Source organism: Calypte anna, chromosome 2, assembly GCF_003957555.1.
Source record: "Calypte anna isolate BGI_N300 chromosome 2, bCalAnn1_v1.p, whole genome shotgun sequence".
Classification (NCBI taxonomy): Eukaryota; Metazoa; Chordata; class Aves; order Apodiformes; family Trochilidae; genus Calypte; species Calypte anna.
Window position 1 is genome coordinate 47,952,376 of NC_044245.1, and position 27,642 is coordinate 47,980,017.

The 27,642-nt window shown below is 41.0% G+C and overlaps 1 protein-coding gene across 3 annotated transcripts in view; it reads left to right on the forward strand.

Moving 5' to 3' along the window:
• The first annotated feature begins 19,154 nt into the window (after positions 1-19,154).
• GOLGA4 (golgin A4) overlaps positions 19,155-27,642 on the forward strand; it is a 67,852-nt gene continuing 59,364 nt past the window's right edge. For all 3 annotated transcript variants that reach the window (XM_030446462.1, XM_030446463.1, XM_030446464.1), the window contains exons 1-2: positions 19,155-19,450; positions 27,172-27,267. In XM_030446462.1, coding sequence (XP_030302322.1) covers positions 19,358-19,450; positions 27,172-27,267 — 189 coding nt within the window. In that variant the 5' untranslated portion in view covers positions 19,155-19,357. The remainder of the gene's footprint in view (positions 19,451-27,171; positions 27,268-27,642) is intronic.

Sequence of the window (27,642 nt, forward strand, 5' to 3'; positions counted from 1 at the left end):
CTGCCAGGCCCTTTCAGTCCTGTCCCCCTCTGCCTTTTGTTAAGTTTCATTTCTGCTGAAGATACACTTCTGTCATCAGGTACACAAACACTAACATATATTAAATAAATATTTTTGATCTCAGCACTCCCATGTTTGTTTGTTTGTTTTTAAGAGAAAAAGAAGAAAAAAACAATGTATTGTCTTCCTTGGGTGACCCATTGCATGTGACCTTTGCACCAATATTTTAAAATTGGAAACTATTAGGATCAATAAACTTGCAAAATACAGGGTTTGGGGAGCCATAGCCATCAGTTTTTTTCTGTAAGTTAAGTGTTAAAATTACATTAACAGACACTGGGCAGTTTATAATTCAGTCACTAAACTAGTGAAGTATATTTTCAAGTACTGGAAAACTAAAAAGGTAGATCAAAAGAATACGTAATCCTGTGGCACAGTCAAAAGATCTTAAAATTATTCAGTACTAGCTCTGCTGAAGCACTTGTCATTATTCAAAGTCATGTTCATTTTCAGTTGCATTCAAAGCAATAAGCAAAGGATTACATTAGTTAGAAGTAAATGATGGGAAACAGTTTAAGACTTTAAAGAGAGTATTTGAAATATTTGTAAGTTAGAATGCATGCAAACTGTATGCTTAACACAGTCATGAAATTCTGGATTTAAATCTTCTGTAGAATAATAGACTACTGATGGATTATTATCAGGCTTCCTCTGCAAGGCTTTTGCATTTATTTGACATTTACCAAGTAGTGGAAAGAAAAGCACTTAAAATCCGTGGCTGTTTTGTTCTGAGGATGTGCACGTTTTGCAGCTGTTCTTGTGTAGGTTTATATAGACTAGAAGGTTTCTGGTAGAGGTAGGTAACTGCAGAACTGGTGAGATTCAGATTTTCCCTTTTACTCATTTGTTTATGACAGAGCAAAAATGTACAGAGCACAGTGGGAATTATGCATATACTGATGTATTCTGATGGTGATTAGCACCCACAAATAGTTTCAGTGCTCTCCAGAAGTAGTTCTGCAATGAATTATTCTGGTTCAGTTCCACTCAACCCTGCATCCTCATCAGGGAAAGATTAAGACTGTCTGCTGAATACCTGGGTAGGGCTAACTGAGAATTTTACATGCAATGTTTTTCCAGAAATCTGCATTTCCAAGTAAGTACAATCTTTTGTAGAAAAAAAATCTGTTTTAACACATTTATTCCTTGACTAAACAATCAAAATCTGAATACTCTCCTCTTTAAGCATATTTATTTTCATAGATTTGGTTATTTTGTTTCTGTGTTTGGTTTTTGTTTTTGTTTTTTTTAAGGGTTTTTTTTAGAAATAAGGTTAGTACTAGAATACAGTATTTTATGTTTAGAATGTGTACACAGAAAGAGTTTTGTAATTACAATAGCTTAGTATCTATTTCTATTCAGTAATATTGTAATCATTAGAATGCTCTAACCAGTGTCCAAAGATCAACTGTTAGTAATGAAATAAGGGGAAGATACTGGTATTATTTTGATTGATCCCATATAGGTGTAGGTAAATTATGAGATATCTTAACAAGGTTTGTGGAGTGAGAGTTTGAAAAGCTTCTTTAAAAAAAAACAACCCTAAATTCTGAAGGTGAAGCTTTATTCTGAAAAAATAATTTAAAAATTAGTTTTACTTTAATAACTAAAGGGTTTTGTATTATACATAGCAATTCATTTCATTTTATTCTGAAGCTTTTCATTATTATTCCACTGTAAAAACAACTACAGTTCCTATCATCATCCTTACAGAACTGATAGATGTACTTCTAAATGTCTTTGTTCTGTCTTTTTTTCTGTTGATATATATAGAAACACTGACAATTGCTAAATATCTTTCTTTAAAACTCGTTTTTAAAATAATGATCCATTCTTTATGTGTTTTATGTCCCCCAAAAGACATTGTGTAAATGCCAGTTAATTTTACTGATGCCACACAAGTCACAGAGGAAATCACCTCACTTGTACATTGTTGTGTTTGGTTTGCAGAATTCACAAGCAGTGTCTATATTAAGCATAAGTGAGTAAACACATGGATCTTTTAGTATGTACTCATGTTTTTCTTAGATTTTTTCTGATATCTGTAATTTTTAGATGCAATAATATCATTCAAATGTAACTCATATGGCTTTTCAGTATGTTTAGATTTTGTAACACTGAAATCAAATGGGGGTTTATCAGAACCCTTCTGTACCTGGTGTTCCCACAGCCCGTATTATCTTCACCTACAGCTGCATTCCCACGATGTATGCAAAGGTGAACAAATTACTAATACAACTAGGACATATCTGTCTTCTTCAGAAAATATAATAAAAAGGAAAACCCTCTTGAATTTTTGCTTTGTGCCTGAAGAGAACACTCTTCCAGTTCTCTTCAAAATCTCAAGTGCACAGATTCTCCGTATCACAAAAATAATTTTCACTGAGCCTTTTTCCAGCAGCAAAGTTGATCCTATGTCTGATGCATTTAAAAAACAACCAAGTGGAATAACTGAAAGGCAAACAGAGAGAGATGCTTCTTTTCCATTAGTGTTGAGCCTCTATGCTGCATTCTGCTGAAGTGCATTTCTCCTTCTCTGTTGGTGTATGTCTGACAGTGATTTGCATCATTATTTGAAGGTGAAGATGGATGCTTCTTCAGACAAGTTCTGTTAAATTAGGTACTCAAGCACAGACCCTATGAGGAGAGGCTGAGGGAGCTGGGGCTGTTCAGTCTGGAGAAGAGGAGGCTCAGGGGAGACCTCATCACTCTCTACAACTCCCTGAAAGGAGGGTGTAGCCAGGTGGGGGTTGGTCTCTTTTGCCAGACGACTTTCAACAAGACAAGAGGGCATGGTCTTAAGTTGTGCCAAGGGAGGATTAGGTTAGATATTAGAAAGAATTTCTTTACCAAGAGGGTGATCAGGCATTGCAATGGGCTGCCCAGGGAAGTAGTGGATTCTCCATCCCTGGAGATATTTAAAAAGAGACTGGATGTGGCACTCAGTGCCATGGTCTGGTAACCGCAACGGTGGTTCAAGGGTTGGACTTGATGATCTCTGAGGTCCCTTCCAACCCAGCCAATTCTGTGATTCTATGATTCTAAATTGGAGAGGCAAGGGGACACTGAAATTCAGATTTTAAATGTTGGGCTCTATATGGCAGCTTACTTCAGAGATTGCGAAGTCTGTGCATTGCTTGCAGAAGCCAGTCAGTGATAACTTTGTATCTTCTTTGTATACCTAATCATCCTCTCTGATCCTTTTTTGTTTTGTTTTTTAAAGCTTCCTAGAGGATACTGATACTTCAGTAGCTGTGGATACTCAGTGCTCCTGAGACAAGTAGTGCATTCATATTAAGCAGGTTGGGTTTAATAATTCCTATTACTGAATTGGAAATCAGCATATATAATGGATTTGGAAGACTTTGTGGAAGTCTTTGTGGAAGATTTGGGAATTAAGTAATATTTGTGTATAAGGTACATGCACCCAAGCTCTAGGGCAAAAACAGCTTTGCAAGGTCATGATTAGAGCTGATAGTAGCTCCAGTGCTTCAAATTTTAGGACTATCAACACATTTTATTTTTTTTTTAAGTTCCTCTTAACATTTCAGGGAAATCCTATGCTAATGGACTTCAAAATCAGTAAAACAGTGAGAAGAAAATGTGAACATTTCACAGAAATGTTTATAATAAATTAAATACAGTTTAGACATATCTTATTTCTCTGTTAAGTCTAACCTGCTGACCTTTGTCTTTAATTTAATCATATACCTTGTATAGGATTGTTATATAGCATCTCCCTCTTTACTCTGTCTTTGGACAATGTATGGATCTCTTATTTAGTCAGAGATTGAAGCAACTGGAAGCCTCCAAATGCCTATTTTAACACTAGAACTGGCCAAACTGAAAAATTGATATATAACTTGAAAATATGTAAAACAAATAATTTAACTAAATGAAATTATAATATAACTTTAAATGTACTTTGTATTTTCGAGCTTGAACACAGTATTACTTAGATTTTGTAGCCATTTGTTCTCTATCTATGTATACTTCAAGTTGAATCTCCTGGGAGTTAGGGAAGCTGAACCCTGGAGACCTAGAAGGAATAAAAAGCATTTTTTTTATGTTTCTGTATTTAATGTGCAGTTACAATCTAAAAAAAAAACCATCCAGAATTCTGTATTTGATACATGAACAAAAGATTATATGCAATTTCTAAGTTGTAGTATGTTTTTTTTTTCCTTTTCAGAGGTTTTTAAGACTATCATACAAATAATTGTGATTGTTAAGGGATGTCCTAAATTACACTTAAAATTCCTATGCAGCTCTGTGAGAATTACTGAATCAGCAAAAGCCAAACTGTCTGAAACAGTAAGCAAATCTACAGATGATGCAAGAGAGAGAATCTGTCTTCTCCTGTTTCTAGGCTGAGCAACTGTAAAAGCAATATAAAAGCAAGCAGACACCACTCTAAATATACACAGGCAGTTGTTCTTCCAGGCATGATTTAATTCTGAAGAGTGACACAAGAGTCTTGCTCAACATTTCTGTAGCTTTTGAAAGGAGACCGAGTAACTTCTTTGATGATTCATGCCTGAATATTTTCTACACTTATTCACTATTCTGACCAGCTCAGCTAAAAGAAGAGAGGGGGAACACACAAACTGAGTTATACTTTCTTGTGCAGACTTGCTTATTAGCATCCAGTAAAGAGTGCCAGTTGCTTACTTAGGCAATTTCTGCTCAGCTTGCACAGGTGTCACCAAGGGCACCACTTTTCAGAAGTGGGGTTACACAACTGTACTGGGGACACTGTTTGGCAGGGAGGACTTTTGTCACAGGAAATGAAACATGAGGGAGAAATAACGCTGGGTGACAGCCAAGGTTGGACATGTGGGTCTGGCAATTTTTTGGAAGAAAAAAACCAAAAAACAAACAAAACCCAAAATTCCTCTGCCTCCCCTCAAATATGGATTTTATTTTTCATACTGGTTTAACAGTAATTTTTAAGAGCAGAAGTATACTTGGAACAACACCTTAGGTTCTTATGCAACAACTTATTTTTGCTACTTCATTATAGACATCAGGCTCAAAAATAACTTTAATAAGGCTCAAAACAACTACTTTTAGGATTTATTAATGAAAATAGAATGGGTTAATCCACCAATTTAAGAATTCTTTAAATCACCAACACAAATTGTATCTTTTTAATATCTACATATGTATAAAGTAAACATATGTACAAACCACAATACTGAGTATTAATAGATTAAGTATTGAAACTAAGCTAAATGTAATCTCAAGCAGGCTGCAATGTCTAACAGGCTGCTTTGCTTCAAAACTTTTGAGAAGAAATTTAAAGTCACCAGACCAGCATAAGAAAGATGCATGCTGACTTTTCAGGCTTTGCCTGTTTCCTGAGGGAAATACCACAATTCTCAATTCCTGGTAAGCAATGCAGCCACATTCATTTTTAGAACAACTGGTTCTGCATCTGCATTTCTCTACTTTTTTATTTTGTGGAGAGGACATTTGACTGGGTTGCTCATAAAAGATGGCACTAAGCACAACCAGTAAGAAATGCTGTCTAAACAAAAATATAGATTGATGTAACTAAAATTTAGTTGCTTGAAACTGTATTATAGCTGTTGTATTCCTTACTATTTGTCATTGTTAAGTGTAGAAGTAATGTCTGGAATTTAACCTAAAACGGGAAAAAATACGTTTTCCTCACACGGAAAGACAAAAAAACCCAACCAACAAACACAACAACAAAAAAAGCAAAACAAATGACAATAGAAAAAAACCCCAAACTTTCATGCTGGATGAGTAAAAAATACCTTGTTTCAAATTAGCTTCTTGAGGGTTCTACTTGTTCATCTTTGTCAGATTTAAAGGAGGGCATCCAGAAAGGCTTCTTAAGAGATGTTAAGTAAAATGTTACACCAGAAGTTATTTGTATCAAGAAAGAAGTTGTAAGAAGGGCATTGTTTGCAAATTTCTTGTAAATGGCAAAAAGTTACCAACACATTTATCCCTACAAATAGATAAACTGAAATGAATCTAAGCTTTTAAAAAACAAAATTATTTTACTTGCTGGCTCTGTTTATGGCAACTTAGTGTAAGGTTATATAACTTTTGCAAACAGATCAAAACTATTATACATCTGCCCTTGGCCATGCTAAGTTGAGAAACCGAGTTTTGCTCAGAGACTTTGTGAAAAAAAAAAACAAACCCGGAGGCTTTTAATTTGAAGTTGTTCCCTTGATAATGACAAACAAAAGCTTGGAGCCCAACATCCAGTCTGGAAAGTAACCCAGTGCCTCACTCTGCTCCTCTGATGCCCGCCCATGGCTGGCAGGGTGCTAAGTCTGTACAAGGTCAGGGGGTGGTGGGAGGCACCCTGGGCTGCCAGGTCCCCCCCCAGCAGTGGGTGCGATGCCATTGCCAACTGGGCACCTGGCAGCAGCTGCTCTCTGACCTAAGCCTGGCTGAAACCCAGGACTGAGAACTCCTTGGTTTAGCACAGAGAAGACAAGGGAGTAGAATTGGTAGGGGTAATACAGTAAAGGTAAAAAGAGAGAAGTAGGTTCCAGCGCATAAAGCCTGACCCTGATTGAAGTTGCTGCAGTTTGCAGCCTCTGGCTGGCCAGGGAGTAGGTGCTTGCTGCAGGTTGCTGTAATAAAAGTGCTGGGAAGGTCAGGGTCACAAAGGTGTGAAGGTAATCATGCTGGTGTACTGAAGCCCTGATACTTGTATCCTTAAGTTAGACAGTACTGCTTAAGTTAGACTGTACTGCTGCTCTCGTTTTCCAATGCTGAGCTGTTTCCTCTACAGTGATTATAGAATCATAGAATTGGCTGGGTTGGAAGGGACCTCAGAGATCATCAAGTCCAACCCTTGATCCACTACTGCTGCAGTTACCAGACCATGGCACTGAGTGCCACATCCAGTCTCTTTTTAAATATCTCCAGGGACGGAGAATCCACTACTTCCCTGGGCAGCCCATTCCAATGCCTCATCACCCTCCCGTAAAGAAATTCTTTCTAATATCTAACCTAAACCTCCCCTGGCACAACTTGAGACCATGCCCTCGTGTCTTGCTAATGGTTGCCTGGGAGAAGAGACTACATCCTCCTTTTAGGTAGTTGTAGAGAGTGATGAGGTCTCCTCTGAGCCTCCTCTTCTCCAGGCTGAACACCCCCAACTCCCTCAGCCTCTCCTCACAGGACTTGTGTTGGATCCCTTCACAGCCTCCTTGCTCTTCTCTGGACCTCAATCTCCTTCCTGAACTGAGGGGCCCAGAACTGGACACAGTACTCAAGGTGTGGCCTCACCAGCACTGAGTACAGGGGCAGAATCACTTCCTTGGACCTGCTGGCCACGCTGTTCCTGATACAGGCCAGGATGCCATTGGCCTTCTTGGCCACCTGGGCACACTGTTGGCTCATGTTCAGCTTCCTGTCAATCCAGACTCCCAGGTCCCTTCCTGCCCATTTTCTGATCCTTTGTCTCTTCTGTATTTGCAGTGTGAGGTCTGGTTTTGAGTCCCACATTTCAAATCCTGTTAATAGTTTGCATTTTCAGTGTTTATACTTTCTCCTATTTCCAAATATGCCAACAAACAAAAATAGGCTTAAGTATTTAAAATAAAGCACTCAGTAAGATGATGCACCTTCCACTTGGACTAATGTACCTGATATGTTTCTCATTCTTAAAGAAAACATTTTATTTCAGTCAGCAAGCCTCTTAAGTATATTTGGTATTTATATTCTCTCTCCTCTCTGAAAAATAATCTCTTGAAACACTGAAGGCCAGCCTCAGTTTTCTATGCTTTCAATATTTCTGTCTTTGAGGGTCCTTCATTTTTGAGCAGTCTTAGTATTAGACTAGAGTAAAAAAACAAGCTTCTTCCACTATAGCAGAAATCAGTTTCACTAACTAAAAGCAAAATTACTAGCATTCATTAATGGAGTTTACTTCATAGAAGTTAAATTTCTTGTCTTTTTGTCTGCACTGGTAATCTTATGAAATAAACATCAGGGAACTCTCTCCTACTTAATTATTTCCCTTGCAGTATATAACAAAGTTTTGACTTCATCCTTTCTGCTTTTGTCTTCATAGAGTGTCTCTGCATTAATGATACAACTGGATTTATTTGTATGCAAATTGGTTCAAAAAAAAAGAAAAATGAAAAATAAAAGGAAAAAAAAACTGCATCCAACAAATGCAAATCTTTGAACTTAAAATTCAGAAATTTCAAAGAGTGATTTGAAGACTGTTCATGTTCTCATCTCTGTGCTATGGATTCTGTTTGCAGTCCACTATCTATCTGTTCTCTTTGCTCTCAGGCTTATATTGAGCAACCATTCTATTTACCTGTATGTTGGCTGCTTTTCCAGTTCTGATTTTTAGAAAAAAATTCTATTCTCCTGATTTATTTTTGAACTCCGGAAGTACCACCTTGTCCTGAAGTATTTCAGGCTGCTTAGGTAAGAGAAGTAGCATCCGAAAGTTCTCTATAGCTTCATGGATGTTTCACAGCATGTTAAGTGATGGCAACAAGGGAATGTTTTAAAAGTATGAACTGGGTACTCAAGGTTACTGACACCACAGAAGCTGAAGTGCCTCATTTTGGTTTTTATTTCATAATAATCCACAATTATACCTGGCCTTTCTGTGTGACTGCTGCTTTGAGTACATGATAAATGGACCACACCAGAAGATCCCAAGCCACACATGGCTTGTGGGCAGTGTATTACCCATTGAGACTTTCTGACATTGTTCATATCTATAAGAAATAAAAACAGAGGTTGGCAACAAAATTTGATCGTTCCTGCAGCTTGTTACTTGCTTGGTTTTGTCCCTAATTCTTCACTAGACTGTAAAGAATCAAATATCTAGAAAAATATTTCAAATAATAAAATCAATGAATATATGATCCTTCATATTGTTTTTAACTAGATTAATTTAAATAAAAGAATTTTTAGCACATGGATAAAGATGAGAGAATACTGCTTGAAGCATTTGCAGTGCAACCTGTCAGATCTAGACTCTGCTTAGAACAAAAGTTATATAATACCATGACAGTGGTTAATGCATTATAACACCAAGTGAAAACTTATCTTTCTTACATTATCTGAACAGAGCCAAAAGGAAGTTATGCCTTCCTTCTAAGTGTTGGTGTGCATATTTATAGTATAATTATGAAATGTTAACTGTAAGCAATACTTCCTCTGGCCATAATGGTCTTTTTCTCTTCTGTCCTCTCAGTGTCCTAACTGCAAGATTTTTAGTGCTTTGTGGAAGCTTATACTGAAAAAATGAGTTGAACAGAGGTCTAGGGAGCTACCTGATTTAGAAATAACATTTCGTGCTACTTTGGATAATTACAGGGATTCACTGAATAAGTTATGATAACAGAAGAACAATGCTTTATGAGAAACTTCTCTGTTTGAACAATTAACAGTAGGAGATAGAATTACATCTCAGCGTTTCTGTGAGTTCTGTGTACTCTGACCCAGGCACCCGAAGGAAGCCCCTCTGCCTCAGCACCTTCATCTCTGGTAAAAAAATCAGTGTGGCACTTCTGTGAGTAAGGATTAACACATGTATTTAATGTAAAAAATTATCAGATTAAAAATCATGCTGTGAATAGTAAACAATGACTTTTATCATAACTGTGGGTTTCTTCAGTTGCATACAAATTGCTGCTAGATCACACTGAAAGGTTCACAATATGACTCCTGGTTTCCTAAGAAGAACCTGTCAGGGTTGGAAGTAGTCAAATTGCCTACAGTCCTTTAATGTAGCCAGACAAATAATAAATGACATGATTGGTTTGATCTTTTTATGACATACTAGTTTACTTTATGTTATATTAACAAACAAACTTGTAAAATATTTTTCCTGAGCTGAACTTTCATGTTATGATTTGTCTGACCTAAAGACCCTGCATACAGTTTAATAGTGAGGCAGTCCCCATTACTCAGCATCTCTTTTGTGTTATCTCTCACAGGTGTTATTCCAAGTGAAGGTTCAGGTGTTGGAGGACAAGTTGAAGTCAGCTTAGTTTTTCTTCATATAATAGTCACTGTTTTGAGGTAATAGTTTTTTCCTTTTTTTAAGTGGTTTTTTTTTCTCTATAAATGTAACATTGTAATACTTCAATTTTAGGCATCAGAGTTTATTTTGAGTTGTTGGAAAACTGGTATTTTTCCATTTAGAAGGTAAGTGATCCATTTTAACAGATACACTCATCAATGAGGAATATTTTATATTAAAAATTAAAGAAGAAATATTTATTACAAATACACAAGGAATATTTTTATATTAGTAAATCAGCAAGGTCTATTTTATATTAATAATTAAACATAAACTTATGCTGTGTGCTGTACCTAGTATTTCTTAAGCCAAACTCAGTGTCTCTGGCCTTTTTGGAATAAGCAGAGAAAAACTAAGTGTGTGAGAGAGCACTGTGGAATCAAAGTGACATAATAAGGTGAATAGTCAGAGAGAGAACAATTTAATTATTAGAATTTAAGTGTCACATCTCAGGATTCCGCATTGGCAATATTTCTTTGCAATCATGAGCTCCTAGGGGCAATGAAATAGCATGAAAATACATCAAGGGGAGCACCTCTTTCTGTTATGTATGTGCACAATGAACTAAGGTCTTCTAGACCACTGGGTTAAAAATATTTTAAGTGACAAATCTGGAGGCAGTACTAATGTCTGTGTTTCAGTCCCATATTCACCACTAAGTTGCTTTGCAGTATTTTCAGTTTTCCAGCACTCGCTTTACTTGCCTGTAAATGACTTGTGTTTATTTTATGGGCATGCCATCAGACCTATGAAGCATTTTTTTCTAAAGCAGTTAAAGAAAACCAGATGTAATGTATTCAAATTAATACCGAATAACTCTGCTCCTGTAGTGGTTCAGCAGAGGTGATAAAGTATTCACTATTTTTAACTATAAGCTAAGGTACTCTTCTTTATGTAGAAGTGCCCTGTGGGCCTGTCACTGGGAAGTAGGTCAGACATGAGGAACTGCAGACCTACAGCCCCTGCTTCTCTTTAACCAGATATTCTGCCTTACTCAGTGGGTGGCAAAACTTCCTGTAAATCCTGGGAGCTGGAGAAAGGATTTTACGAGGATGAGAAACTCCTCCCCCTCCACAACATATGAAAAATAAGTCTAGTAGGGAATTTAGAGTATGGTAATACTCAAGCAACATTATAGAAATATCAGGATATTATCTTAAATGTTGACAAATTGGTTGAGCGTTCCTAGAGATCTGTTACACTGATAACCTTCATATGTCCTGAATGCAAGCACTACTTGATACAACTATTTGCTTTGTGCTTTTATTACATTGATGGCTTTGCATGATCACAGAACAAAAATGTATATTTATTCTATTTTGCAGATTCTAGAAACTAGGGAAGCAGTATAATTATTCCTAAATCACTGTTTTCTGTATTTTGCATCCATCAGTGTAATAAATCTGTTTCTTCAGAAGGAAAGTGGATGTTTTCCCTAATGACAACCAAATTATAGTGTATTGTAATATGTAAAAATACTTTCTCATTCTCCTTGATAGTGGCAAATGTTATTCAGTATAGTCAGTTATCCCATGACTCAGTAACTTTCCCAAGCAATGACTACTCCACTGTAGTAGTAGATGAGTGTAGCATCTCCAGTGGTGTGGTTTTAGATGTTCCACACTTGAGCTAAAGGGATCACAGAAATTAAATGTTATTTTCAGTTCATCTCAACTGAATAACTTCAGTATCTCAAGATCCTTGCATGTATACCTAGCCCTGCTGACTAGAAATGATTAAGCAAAATCAGTTGCCATTTCTTAATGTTAGTGCTTAAAGGGAAAATATTATCTTAAAATCAGGAAAATCTCAGCAGGCAGATAATTGTGTCATATGAATGTATCTCAGTATTCTTAAAAAGCATCTAAATAAGTAGTCATTCCTTTGACCTTTCCATCAGCAGCTGAGCAAGCAAAGAGGAAAACTAACCTTATATTTGCAGGAAATTGGGTAGCATCACTGTTAATGATTAAAATACCAATAGAATCACTGAGATGCAAAATAGCTTGGCCAAGGTGGGTGAGCAGGGCACTAGGAATAGAACCGAGGCCTCCTTGAATCCAGCCATGAAGAAACTGAGCCTTCAGGAGCAAGGTTTTTTACTCTTTTTTTTTTTCTTTTTTTTTCCTCTTTTTTAGGTAGAAAGTTCTTGTCATATAGATTTGTTGATGGTTTTGTGTTTGTTTGTTCTTTTGTTTGTTTGGTTTTGTTTTGTGTTTTTTGTTTTTTTATAATATTGTGATTAAAATGAAATAAAACTGAAAATACCCAAGTGTAGTCTGCTGCCAACTAATTTAAAATCAAACTCATGAGTAGCTTCACTGTTGATATAAAGGTTCTGCTGTTTTATAGCATCATTGACTCCTTTATCGTGGCACCCAGAGCTTTTAAAGTACAATTAAAGTGAAAAGAAAGTTATGAGAAAGATTTTGATGCACTAAAGGAAGCAGAAAGCAAATGCCACTTAATAAGGTACGGATAAAATGAAGATACTTGCTTTAGGAAAATAAGACATTTTTTCAGGATCAAATCCTGTCACTTGCTTTTAAGCCTCTCCATGTCTTATATTTCCATTTTCAAAATGATGGCTTGTGGCCTTTCAGTTGCATAAATCCAAATAATTTTCCTCCTGCAGTCCTGACTAGTGAACCTGTTTACTGCAGCTCCTCAGTAAGCTTCAGTGCCTGAGGATGCACTTTGTACTTTTGGAAAGAGGGGTGTGTGGCATAAATTGTGATCTCTGAAAAACTTTCCCACTAGAGCAAAGAGCTTCCTTTCCCTCCTAAGATGCAGAGCAGCAATTCCTGTCAGCTTTTTCTCACTCTGAAGTGAAGTAATTCCTCTTGTCTTGTCAGTTTGAACCACTGCAACCTTTAGGCTACCTTCCAGTTTTCTCAGGCATTACCCTGGCTCTTTTAATAGTCTTATGCATTTTGAACACACTCTCAAATCTGACCTTTCCCTCAAGTAACTCAGTATCTTTATTTAAATGGTTAGTAAAGAACCTTTTTGGCCATTTTTACTGTCACTGAGACCAGATCAATATCTGGGCACCACAGGTGAATACATGCATACACAAATAAACTGCAAAGACACCAGCAACTGTGTCCAGTTCTGGGCCCCTCAGAAGGATATCGAGGTCCTGGAGCAGGTCCAAAGGAGAGCAACTAAGCTGGTGAAGGGACTGAAGAAAATAACCTATGAAGAGAGGCTGAGGGAGCTGGGGCTGTTCAGCCTGGAAAAGAGGAGACTCAGAGGAGACCTCATCACTCTTTACAACTCCCTGAAAGGAGGGTGTAGCCAGGGGGGGTTTGGTCTCTTTTCCCAGGCAATTCTCAGCAAGACAAGAGGACATGGTCTTAAGTTGTGCTGGGGGAGGTTCAGGTTGGATATTAGAAAGAATTTCTTTATGGAGAGGGTGATCAGGCATTGCAATGGGCTGCCCAGGGAAGTAGTGGATTCTCCATCCCTGGAGATATTTAAAAAGAGACTGGATGTGGCACTCAGTGCCATGGTCTGGTAACTGCAGCAGTAGTGGATCAAGGGTTGGACTTGATGATCTCTGAGGTCCCTTCCAACCCAGTCAATTCTATGATTCTATGATTCTATGAACTACAAAGTCAGCCACATGGTAAAGAAATTTAAGATTATGTATCCAGCTTAGATCAGCCCCTCCTTTGCACATGGAAGGGTTATGCAGCTGATACAGAAACTTTGGGGTTTGTCAGTTCCAAGACATGAATGTTTTCATCCCTCTGTTGGTGTAGTTTTACACTTTTAATACGGACAGTGGCTCCTGTAGAATCCTAGTCATACCATCTTTTAGAACTCTGTCATCTGGTGGTGGATATAAGTCACAACATTTAGAAACAAAACTAAAAATGGCAGTCAAATCAGGCTAGACAAATGCTCAAGTTATCAGTGAGCATTTCAGGCTCACTAAACCCTTTTAGGGTTTTTAATTGTAGCACTAGAAAGGATTTACCTCTCACAACTCTTTCTCCTCATTCTGCAGTCTGCGGGTATCATGAGGTGTCACCATTTCCACTGTACTATCAGATAATGAGCTGTCGTTTTTAACCTTTGTGCTGAATTAAAGATCAAAATACTTCCAAACTGGAACTGACTGCCTGTGCAATCTATGGTACACTATGTGAATGCTTTATTATCAACATTAGAATTTTGAATTTTATGAGTAGGAGTAAAAACTGCGATTATTGCCAAATGTAACATTCTGTAAAACATTCTGTCTGTAAAGAACAGTGGTGTGTACATAAGATCTGGACAGTGACTCCTGTTACATTATTAGTGCTCCCTTCTGATTAGGTTTGTTTACTCTATTACTAGTTCATGTTAATTTATTTTTAGAGTAACTCTTCCAGTGTCAAATATTATCCTGTAGGAATAATAGGAAATTTTTAAAATTAGCCATTATTTTAACAGCACCATGATGCTGTAATGAAAAATATTAAAACATTGGCAAACCTCCTTTCTAAACAAAATGAGAACCAACATTGAAAAGTTATCAGACTACATATGTTGCTTTCTTACATGTCTTCTAATATTTGTGGTGGATTACTGAATTGAAAGAACTAGATTCTAGCAAGTCTATACACTTTTCACAAAGTAATTCAAGTTGTAGGAATGGAAAAAAGTAATAAAAACCAAATTCATAATTTATGGTCATGTATTTTTTATGATTTACAGAAATCTGCAGTAACTTCAAGACTGTTTTAAAAATCCTATTATACTAGCTAGAGGTCACGGCACTGTGAACACTTAAATTATCATTAGCAACGATGATAGTTACTGGTTGAGATAGTATCCATTCTTTTGGCAACAAAGCTGCTTGTTATCTGAACTTGAAGCAGCAATTAGTGGGATTACTTCAGTTCAAAGTTAAGCAAATTGCTCAGCAAAGACTGGTTCCGGGCAACCTGAAATAACAGGCAACATCTATCCAGCTCCTGACTGCCTTTTCTCTTGCAGCAGCAGCTTCTGTACTCAGGGGACTCAATAGAGTAAGCAGAACATTATTTGCTTTTTTTGTCAGGTTAGTTTTCTGCATACTCAACGTGCAGAATGACTAAGGGAAAGGTTTGACAGGCACTGGAGCTGGAACAAGGCAAGGAATGGGACTGGAGAGATGTGTGGGCTGCTATCACTGTCAGAGAAGTCTAGACAGCTATGAAAACAGTTTTCAACATTCATGATCTATTCCTTTTCCCATGGAAATACATCAACGACTGCTATAGAATGAGTGTGAAACAGACCTTTCTTCTTAATTATCTAACATAGCTAGTGCTGTTTGGAGATACACATTTCTCTTTCACAGACAGAACAATAATGTTGTATTTCTCTTGTTTAGCCTGTGTTACCCAATATACTTAAAGATAAAATATTAGAGACCAGTCTTAACTTTCTACTATTTTTAATTTTAGGAAGATCACATCGACCCTGCAGAAGTCAGATTAAGGCAACTATGTTGGCACTGTGTGTAAGAATATGGCTCCAGACATTTCCTCCAGGATTTCTGTGAGATTTAAAGTAAATGCTTTATGTATTGTAGCATGTTTAGTCAAATTTCCTGAGGCACCAACACATTTAAAGCCTCTTTAGAAGGCTGATGTTAGTATTTTGCAGTTATATGTATCTTCAGAATCTGTGTACTACTGCTCAGTGTAGGATATGTATGTGAGCAACACTAGACACATAGCTGTGTGTCACAAAATATTGCTGTTTTGTACCAATTCAAAGGCACAAAATTGCACATCATCCTTGATTTCTTTTAAATGCCACCAATCTATATATGATTAAATGATACATACAAATATTACTCCAAACTCAGGTTAGGCACCTCCTGTGGAGAACAGGAGGTGATTGTATAAATTGGAATTTACCACTGCAAGGTCTTTCGTTGTGTAAAAAAAAAAAATCCCCTGCAAAATATCTAACTGCTGTATAATTACCATGTTGAGTTAGTATTATTGCAGCTAACTAAGAGTTCCATTTAATTAATCCCCTTACCATTTTCTGTACTAACAAAAATATTAGTGTAGGAAAAAAAAGAATATTGATTCGAATCTTGTACCTGTTTTCTTCCACACAGTCTTTAGTCCTATAAAAACATCTGAAACATCTGCACTGTGAGAAAGTTAGAACATACTATCTCAAGCTTTAAATTTTCCAAAGGAAATAATACAGAGCTCTGTTTTGCATTGGATACATTTTATGAAAGAATTAAAGCTCTGCTTTTCTATTTGGATTTTTAGGTTTTCTAATGTCCATTCCATTAGGCATTAAACTCACACACACTTAGGCGACTTAGGTTTAAATGCAACCTGTAGTTGCTGAAGAGAAGAAATGTGAGATAATTTGTAGTAGAGGACATAGGTGTGAGAGAATAATGGATCTATTAAGACACTGAATGTTGTTAGAAGGTTTCCCAAAACATTAATCAGACAATGCCCTTCTCAGTTGCTAACCTCTGAATTGTACAGTTATGCTGCTTCATGTCATATTTAAAGGAGACAGAGCCTACCTGACTGAAGCAGAGGAATTTTGCTTTTTACGGCTGTGGTAAACTTAATTGCCTGTTTTATGTGATATGTTTGCCCCTGTACTCAGCCCTGGTGAGGCCACACCTCGAGTACTGTGTCCAGTTCTGGGCCCCTCAGTTCAGGAAGGATATCGAGGTCCTGGAGCAGGTCCAGAGACGAGCAAGGAGGCTGTGAAGGGACTCGAGCACAGACCCTATGAGGAGAGGCTGAGAGAGCTGGGGTTGTTCAGCCTAAAGAAGAGGCGGCTCAGGGGAGACCTCATCACTCTCTACAACTACCTGAAAGGAGGGTGTAGCCAGGGGGGGGTTGGTCTCTTTTCCCAGATGACTTTCAACAAGACAAGAGGGCATGGTCTTAAGTTGTGCCAAGGGAGGTTTAGGTTGGATATTAGAAAGAATTTCTTTATGGAGAGGGTGATCAAGCATTGGAATGGGCTGCCCAGGGAAGTAGTGGATTCTCCATCCCTGGAGATATTTAAAAAGAGACTGGATGTGGCACTCAGTGCCATGGGCTGGTAACCGCAACGGTGGTTCAAGGGTTGGACTCGATGATCTCTGAGGTCCCTTCCAACCCAACCAATTCTCTGATTCTATGATTCTATGATATCCTCATGGACAGTTATTTAGGTATTTTTGCCCCCTTAGTCCTGGAGGTTTTTCCTATGCTTGTTTCAAGCTTACCTATAGAAAAGACATTACAAAAAGTCTTAAAAATAATTGTGACTTATGGCCTAAAGGTGCAGACTAGCTTTCTTAAGGTGTTCCAAATCAATCGTTGTTCTTGCTTGAAATCATAAAGTGTGCAAGTCACTCTGCCATCTGATGTATGCACGGGAGTCTTAATTGGAATGCACAAAAAAGGATCACTACCAGTCTCACTGTATATACAGCTAAACAGACTGATGAAATTACTTTTTAAAAACAAAACAAAACAAAAACCCAAACACACTTAGCAAAAAACATAGGAAAACCTTGTATTGACAGCGAACAAACTGCTGTATCTTTTTTATTTTTTGGTCAGTGTACAGCAAGTGATCCATTTCCTATCCACATTTTTCTTCAGATTACTTAAAGATGACAGGAGAACATTTCAGTGGAAACGTTTCTGGATATAGGTGATTACCACATACAGTATCCATTGTACAGTACTGCACAAAAGACCACACGGTTCAGCATTTCTTGCAAATGGCATAATGTATTTCTAGCCTTCATAAAACATCACTGTCAGCACAGCAAGTTTCAAAACAGTCCCATTGTTGGAGAATGAATGCCAGCTACTGCCGACAGATCTCTTCATCTGCTGTGACAGAACTGCACACACACGCACACGTCTCATCCAACAAGGACTCGAAACCCGTGAGATTTTACCTGAAGTGGCCAAAAACAATCAATCCTTCCCCCCGTCCCTTACGCTGGGTTCAAGGAGGCAACAACAGCGGTGGCAAACGCCTCCCTTCCACTTTTAATGGTACTCCCCAGGTTTACAAATAGAGGAGCACTCAAGATTTCAGGGGGAAATAAATGAACACAACGCGGCTTGCTCATCAGCGGACAGGTTTCCACACGAGCTCAAAAAGCAACTATTGAGCATTTATACAGATTTTTAAAATTTATTATTATTATTAAGTCAGGAGGTTTCGTAAGCCTCATGTGATAATAAGATGCTAAATTCTTCGGCGTGTGAAAGCTTGTGCGTGAGACCCTCACTAACCCACCCAGAGGGACAGTGCCACGTCAGGGCTCACAACCCCCCGGCACCAGCATCCTGGCAAATACCGGCTCTGCCCTGGTTTGCCACACCCCCTTCAGACGAGAAGATTTACTGGGGAATTGCTCATCCAGAGGGCAGTCGCCATGGAAGCAAACAACCGGAAAAAAAGCACTTAAAGGGCCGGAGCTGGGATCCCACCTCCCGCTCTCCGGGCGCGACGGGAGCTCCCCAGACCCGCTCCTCGCACGCCCCTCTCCGCTGAACGGGGGGTGGGGGCCGCCCCTTCTCCATTCGTGGCTTTGTGGGGAGCAGGAGCCGGGTGCCAGGCCCCCCGGGGCAGGGTGAAGGAGCCGGGGGTTGCCAAGAGACGACGTGCCCGGGCGGCTGGAGAGGTTTAAGGTTTCAGCGGCGTAAAAGCGCAGCGAGGAGGCGGCTGCTGCCATTGCTGTGACAGCTCCACTTTCCCTCCCTCCCTACTGACAGAAAAGCAGTGACTCGGCGGTGCCTCCCCTACCCCCGCCCGCGCTATCCCAGCACAGCACCAACTTTCCCACCCGCTGCCTCCAGGAGGAAGGCGGAGGAGGGAAGGCCGGCACCGCCCCGCCGCTGGCCCGGTGCCCAATGCCGGGCGGGCGGGCACACCGCCCTCGGAACGCAGGGGAAGGGGGGAATGGCACCGGGCGTTCCGCTGGGAAGTTTGTGCCTCGTCGCTGCCCGTACCGTCAGGAGCGCTCTCCTCCACGTTGGCTGCGCAGGCGCAGTAACCGCGGCGTTCACCTGCTCCGTGGTGGGGGGGAACCGAGCAAGGAGCGGCGGCGGCGGCTCGGAGGGGCCCGGGGCGAGCGGAGCTCAGTCCCACCACCGCCACCCTCCCGCCCGGCGCCCCTCGCCCGCTACGCGTGCTGCCTAATTATCCGGGGAGTGGCATCCCGCTCCCATCGCCGCTGATCTCCCTCCTGCCCCCTTCCCCCCCGCCACCATGTTCAAGAAGCTGAAGCAGAAGATCACGGAGGAGCAGGAGCAGGCGGCGCCGCGCGGGGCAGGGGGACGCGGGGCCCCCCTCACCGGGCAGGTACGGCGGGGGTTGGGGAGAGGCCTCGGGGAGGGAGGTGCCCGCCGGGTCGCTGTGGAGGGAGCCGGAGCCCTGGGCGGCTTGGAGTGCCCGTCCGGGAGCCCGGTGGCCTTTCACCGGGAAGGGCAGGGTTGCGCTTCGCCCAGGAAGGCCTCAGCATCCTGCTGAGAGCGGGTCGGACCGGTCCCGCCGCCCCGGCCGCAGGGAGGGTCGCGCAGTGCAGCGCAGGCCGTGTCCTGCCTGCGGTGGCTGCCCGAGGGCTGTGGGATGGGCCGGACCGGACCGGGTGAAGAGCGCTGCGCCTTGGATCCGGGTCAGCGAGGGGCGAATTCGCTCTTAACTTGGAAAGGCAACTTGGCTATTAACGAGACGCCTCCTGACCTGGAAACTTCTCCAGAGGCTGCTGAGACTATTGCTCTTATTGACCGCTCCCCAGAGATTGTGTTTTGCAGGAATGTAAAAAACACCTCTTGCTAGAACATCAAAGGGAACGAAACCGAAGTGTGTTTCTTCTGGAGCATTCGGTGGAATGACACTTGATGTGCATTGGGTAGAAGTCCAGCGTTCAGATCTCTGCTTTGTATTTTTCTCTCATCTTGATGTTTGTTCTTTCAGTTCTTGTAGCTTCTGTTTCCATCGTTTAGAGACCTAGTCTGCTTGCTTTATACTTTTGCTTTTTTTAACTGTGGAAAGAGAATATAGTATAAAACTGAGAGCAATGTTTTTGGGGTTTTTTTAGTTATAATTTAATTGGTCACTTTTAATGTACTTTCCTAATATTACGATTAGTGTCAGATTCGAGAAACTATTTTGAAGTTATAACAATTCACACAGGTACAGCATGGATGCAGAGTATCTCTGAAAGTCCACAGTGGCACAGTGGCCAAAAAATGTTATGATGATTTCATGTCTGTGTCAAAGCAGAATAACTCCCTCTACTAGTTAAAATTTGTGTAGAAAGCCTTTGACAATTAAGTTTTTATAGTAAGCTCTGTGCTGAAAAAGATAATGTCTGCCTGTGTCCCTGGCTTTCTGCTGGGCTAAGTATCCTTTGCATCTCAGAATCTAAAGGACTAAAACTGGTATGAACTCAGTATCATGTGAATGTTAAGTTACAGGCAGATAATTTGGTTAATTTTACAAATAGGGGATCTGTTGCCTGCACGTGATCTGAATGTCATTTGAACCACTGGGGGATCTGACACTGCATAGTCTCAGTGTTAGACCATGGCTTGAAAACTGCTGACGTTCAGCTATGGAGTAGTTTTTAAATCACTCATTTGTCATAGAGGGGCAGTATTTTTGGAAATGGATCTACTGTAAATGTTTTTGTAGCTTGTTGGGTTTTATTTTAAGACCTTTCATAGTTATTAACCCTAGGTCTTCTCTAGATAGTGAAGTTAAGTACATTTTTGTCAGTGGCAGCTTGTAGGCTGCCCTGAACTGACATATGTGGTGGACTTTCAGAACAGTGCAAAGAGACTGAGCTGCAGAGTTTGCTATTTTCAATAAGCAGCAGCTAAATTATGATACACTGCAAACAATATAGAAATCCACTTAGTTCGGGACACTTGGTGCATGTGTTAAAGGGTGGTTACTTGTTGAAAATTATCCTTGTGGATAAATTTGGGCCAGAGTATGCATATGCATCTAACAGAGTAATAATATACTGCAGTCTTAATTGGGCTGTTAAAATTAATGTTGACAAATTTCCTGAAACCTAATGCAGGATCTTATGATAAATGGTGCTTTCACCTAGTCCACTATACTGTGGGCCAAGTAGATCATGTAACTCAAGGGCTGACATCAATGGAAAGGCAGATGCAGAAAATGCCCACAGGCTTTTATTTTCATGTAGAATAGTGTCTTGCAGTATTGTGTATTCTTCAATTACTGTACACTAGAGGATAACTAGAGTTAAATCTGATCTTAACAGTAAAATAGGCTAGGCTGCTTACTCTTCATATATCATTTGAGAAGTGATTCTGTAAATAAGGAAGGAGCAATAAGGTTTTGAGACCTGTGAAATGTACTGGAGTCTTGCAGAGAGTGTGTTATCTTGCTTTTAGTAATTCAGATCTTTAAAATGAACTCCACTTATTGGGTACTCTGGGTGGTCAGCTACTTTCTACCAAGACATTTTCAAATTTTCCAAACATGTAACATAGTAACTTAGTTTTATGAGACTCTTGTTTGAGTTAATTTTTGCTCTTTTCTGTGCTATACCCTGAAGGAAGACTTCACTCATCATATAGTTCAGATGTTATGCTTTGAGATCTAGAACTTGTCATTTATCCTCTGGTTTGTAGTCTCTGAGAGTAAATTTACTGTCCTAAGACTGATTAAATCCAGAGATTAAATTTCTGCAGTGTAACACTAATTCAGCTTGAGGGCAAGAATCTTTGTAGGCTTCCAGATTTCATATGAACAGTTAGCTAACTGGTCACAGCTGTCACATTGAGACTACCTGCACTCTGACCCTCACAGGCTGAAGAACACATCAGTTTGTAACTGCTGACAAGGAGAAAAAAAAAGTCCTATTGCAGTTCCAGGTTTCTTCTGGACTTCTAGGTGTTGAAGATGGTCACCTGACGAACAGGGATGAAGAAAAAGTGGAGACATTAAGTGCGGCAGACCTTGGGCTGCTCAGTCCTCTTAAGTTGGAGGACCATGACTGTGGAAACAGTCCCTTTCCATTTGTGGACACTGAAATGCTAAGGGACCAGCTGTATCAGATGGTTGTTCTTAACTCCATGGGGCCTGATGGAATTCATCCCAGAGCGCAGAAGGATTCAGAGATTGTGGCAGCAGGGCTCTTCTTAAGTAACTTGAGAGTCTGGGGAGGTTCCCAGTGACTGGAAGATAGCCAGCATTATCCCAGTTTATGAGAAGGGTAAGAGGGAAAACCCAGGGAAAGAAAGACCTGTTAGTCTATCTGCATGACCTGGAAAAATTGAGAAGATTATGCTGGGTGCAATTGAAGGACATTTAAAGAAATTTCAATCATCAGACACTGTCAGCATGGGTTCACAAAGGTAAAGTCGCTTTCAAGATGTAAGATCACCTAGCAGATGAAGAGAAGGTAGTGGATGTAGTTTTGTCATCTCTTCATCTCATGGATTTTAATAAAGCTTTTGATACTGCCATTCACAGCATCCTCTGGACAAGTTGTCTAACTGTGGTACACAGGTACACAGTGTGCTGAGTGAAGAAGTGGATGTAGTGCAGAGGTCAAAGAGGTGTAGTGAGCAAATATTGGACTCTGCACCCAGGGTGCAGTAAAGTTGGGCACAAGTCTGGAGGAGTGGTTGTAGGGCAGCCCTGCAGAAAGGGCTCTTCGGGTGCTGAATGACAGGAGGCTCAACAGTGTGACCTGGCAGCCAAGAGGAAAAACCACATCCTGGGGTGGTTCAAACATCTGGTCCAAACCAGATTCATAACCATCTGGTCCAAAGAGGTGATTAGCCAAAGCTGGGGCAGGGGCTGCCAGGCCTGTCCTCTGAGGAGCAGCTCAGGACATGGGGTTTGTCTAGCTTGGAGAGAAGGAGGCTGAGGGGCAACCTCACAGCAATCTGCAGCTTCCTGAGGAAGGGAAGTGGAGAGGGAGGTGCTGAACTCTTCTCCCTGGGACCCAGTGCCAGAACATGTGGGAGTGGCTCAAAGCTGGGCCTGTCAGGGGAGGTTCAGGCTTGACATAGGGAAGTGTTTCTTTATTGAAAGGGTGTTCAAACCCTGGAACAGACTTCCTGGGAAGGTGGTCAATGCCCCATGCTTGTCAGTGCTTAAGAAGCATTTGGACAGCACCCTTAAGGCCATGTTTGAACTTTTTGTCAATGCTGAAGTGGTCAGTCAGCTGGATGAGATGTTTGCTGTAGGTCCCTTTCAGCTGAAGTATTTATTCTATTCTGTGTGCCCACCATAAATGAGGATAATGATGAGAGTATTATTTGCCTGAAATGCCAGGGGTTCTTCATCTCTAAAACCACTTTCAAGGATGCACAACACAAAGGTTGCAAGTGGAAACAGGATTTTATTTCTCTTTCTCTGACTCTGTCTCAGAGCTGATGCTCACAACATTAACACAAAGCACATGTGCAGCCAGCAGCAGGCTGGTGCATGCCTCACCTTTAGCTGGAAAGAACATCCCTTGCTGTCTGGCAAAGGCAGCCACAGAGCTGCAGAAAGCAGGAACACAGGCCAAGCAGTCCCTCTCTGCTGAAGAGCGAGAAGGTGAAGAAGGAGGGTCAAGACCAACCACACACAGGAGAAGATGAATAGAAAGAGATGTGTGGTAGCATGGGGTATTTCCAAAGTCTGACACATAGTGATGACAAACACACTTTTTGTATTCCCAGACTTGCTCCTTTGCCGCCGTGATCCTTGTCCAGTGATCCATGAGAAGCTCTCGTGCCTGCCCGGCGCTTGTGCTGCACGCAGGGAGAGCTGGAAAGTGGCAGCTCCGGGTGGTGCAGCCAGGCTGGAGCCCTTCCAAGCACAGCCTGGTTTGCACCAGCAAGAAACCCTGGGGAAACAGAGCCAAGGGAAGAGCAGAGCTGCTCCCGCCCCATATGGGGAAGAGAGCGCGAGAGAGCCGGGGCACGAGTGGTGCCCTGGGGGTGCCAGAGCAGCAGGTGGGAACCAAGCTGAAAGGACCCAGAGGAGCCCTGACAAGGGGCTGTGCTCAGTGCTATAGAGGGAGGCAAAAAAACGCGTGAGGCCACTGGGGGGGAAAAAAAGCCTTCCTGCACCCAGCTGCAGGGCATGAGAGGACATGGTGGATCGTGGTGCAGGAGCAGGAGGCAGTAACCCAGCCCAAATGGGCCAGAGGAGGCCTGACAAGGGGTCATGCTCAGTGCTGCAGAGGAAGGCAAAAAACCCCGGGGCCCAGGGCCAGTCTGCCCCGGGGGAAAATTCCTTCCTGACCCCAGCAGAGCTGGAGATCAGCTGCTCCCTGAGCATGTGAGCAAGACTGCCTCCCTGACACAAGGGCTGGTCACTCCTCCCTGGAGGTGCCCAAGCCATAATCTCCCTCAACTTCGAGCAATCTCAGGGGCTTCCCAGAGTGTCCGCGTGCCCCTGCCCTGATTGACTTTGGGGACAAGAATCCTGCCTGTGCCTGGTGGGACACCAGTGGGTGCTCCAAAGCACTGGGACCCCTGGCAACATCTCTGCATCCCCTTTCTTACTGCTGTTGCCCCTGGCTCCAGGGGAGATGAAGATGGTGAGCTCTGCAGTGCTCTTCAAGAAAGCATTCCCTTAGTCTGGCCATGGCTATCCTGATGAAAAGGAATTCCACCCATCAAATGAGCCTTGCAGCAGAGAAACTCCATCAGCCTTGTGCAGCCTTTGGTCTTCCTCCCTCAGCCCCCTCCAAGTAATTCCATTGGCTCCTCAAGATCTTCCGCTTGGGTGTCTGGACTGCCTCCAGGCCAGCTCTGGCTTTGGAATTCAGGAGGATGCTTCCTTTTATACTGGCCAGGGGCACAGCCACTGGGCATCCCTGTAAATTTATCTGTACATTCAGACTGTGTAAATAAGGGCATTTGTACCACAGACATTCATTTGGTTTTGCTGATGCCACAGGGGAAAGACCCTGTGTGATCTTTGCCAAGATGCAGAGATCATGCAGGATTTCTTCACCGTTTCTAACCAACACACCAAGGAACATTTCCTGTACCCTCTTTATGGTGAGGTCTTCTTCTTGGAAAGGATACCTGAATTGCTCTGTGTCATTTACCACATTTTTCCTTGGTGTGCACCTTTTTCTTTGATTTTCTTCATCCATGATACCTTTCTTGAAAGTGCTGGCAGCCTTCTCAGCCTCTCTTGCTCCTTCTTCCATACGCTCCCCATGCCCCCCATCAGTTGCTTTGTCTCTGTCTTCCTTCATCCCAGTCAAAATTTGTCCATCTTGAGCCCGAGGAATGAGAAATGTCGTCCCTGTTGGTACATGGAAGTTCTCTTCATGGTTTTGCAAAATGCTGGCCTTTCCTGTGGAGTTACCTTGCCTGACACACACAGGTGCATTTGCCTGTATCCTGATAGTGGCTCACAGTCACCCTGTGACCTACTCATGTCTCCAGGAACATTTGCCTACTCCAGTGTTTCCAGCCTGGAGCAGGAACTCCTGGGGCTCCACCTGACATTGTAGGGTCCTCTGCTGATGATCTCTGCTCTTCTGTTTCTTCTCCTCCTTTGTAGCCAACTTCAGTTACATAACATTTCTGTTCCTTTCCCAAGGGCAACGAATCTTCCTGCTGCTGCAGTGCTCAGTGCCACTGAAATGGCCGTGAGGTGGTAACAAGTCTGAAAGCAGCAGTGATAGCTGCAGAACCACTCAGGGCAGAGTGAAGAGATGTGCTCATACTCCTCCTGTGCAGTAGCAGGGTGGTGATGGACGTTTGGAAACAGTTTTCCTTCTGTATGGTGAGAGCCAGGGGTAATCTTTGAATCACTGGAATTATGTTAGGGAGCAGGAAAAAAGGGATAGTTGTTTTTTGGCATAAGTAGATTGTTGTTGTTTCTCAAACCGTAGAGATACTTTTGGTGTGACATTATCCAGCTGGACATAGAGCTTTCAGGGTGAATGGTTATTTGACACCAGGTGAGGTGTTTTAGTGTTGATTGGTATTTTCAAGTGGGAACACTGGGTGTGGTTGGTCAGACCTGTAACTATATCTACTTTGGGAACAATCTTGTGAGTCTTTATGATATTAGAATTGATTCATAAGTATTTTACAAAGTTTTATCATAGAGCTAGACAATAAACTGAATGTAATTCCCAGAAAAACTGTCTTTTTTGGTAATACCTTTTCAGTGGTTTTATACTCTGTCATTCATGGTTTAGAATATCCAACTTTCTCTTGTGAGACAGGCATTTCGCAAGGCAGAATTTATGTATGCAACCTCAATGATGATGCTGCAGCAAAGTGTTAAATGATTTGTGGTAGTTGTTTTTTGTTTTAATTTTCCCCCCAGCACTGTGTTCATTCTGATTATATTGTAGAATATACCTAATGAAAGATCTTACACACGAAGTTTTTTTCTACTTAAAAGCTTGTTGATAGCCTAATGCTCATTACATTTATAGAGAAATTTTTAAGTGCTGAAGTATGAGACTGACAATCTACATTTGAGTTGGCATGGCTTGTTGCAACCTCAGCATGAAGCTGTGACATGTCTTTGAAGAAATGTTCAGTGCTTACAAGAACAAGGTCATAATGACATCATAAAATGTGTCATTTTCTTCTTTAATTTTTCTTTGTTTTGGTTCAATTTTATGCAGACTTTTTACTTTTGTCTGGTTTTTTTGTTATTGTTTTTAATTTCTTGAAGGAATCAGATGGTATTCCATGTGTGAATTCTTGAATTCCTGCAGTTTGAATAACTGATAGACCTTAAGCAATTTGCTGTGTTGCTGAAGGATTAGGAGGCTTGGGTTTCAAATCAGGTTTGAGAGGACCATGGTCATAAATAATAAAAATTACAAATTCTGTTGTATGCTCCTGAGGCTGATTGATGATGTGTTCTTCTCTGGAGACTTTGTACTAAGGTAGAACTTGTCATAGACACTATGTGGAACTGGTTGCTTTATTTAAAAGGAAGAACTAGACCAGGATTTACCGAGTTGTTACAGTTAGTAATTAGGTAAATTATGATGTGGAATAACTAGTTCTGGACTTAGTAATATTTTCTTGTTGATATATGTGATCTCTTTGCAGGTCCCTTCTAAATCCCCTCCATCAGCTGGCAACAGAAGCAGGACGTCTTCATTTACAGATGAGAACGATGAAGGCACTTCAACACCAGACAAAGAGGTCAGTTGAGAACTGTGTTTTTCAACTTAAAAAGTAAAAAGGTCTAACTTTGTGGTTTTTGTTTCACTTTTGATTCCTCAATCGTATTCTTTTTCTGTGCATTTACAGATAAGAGTAGTATGATTTTTAAGCTCAATACTGAATTGTTTAATTTTAGTAAAAAAGACTTTTAAGATGTAGTAGGGGTAGATGACCCCCAGATCAGGAAAATTTTAAAGTCCATCTTCCCATCTTAAAAATCTTACTTCTAAACTGAACTTGGAGTGTTAGTGGGACAAATTACATTGAGAGACAAAAACTTTGGGTTTTATGCCTCTTTTGCTTGAAAAGTTGGGGCAATCCAGTTGACTGTATGGGTAGCTTGGGGTGGATGAA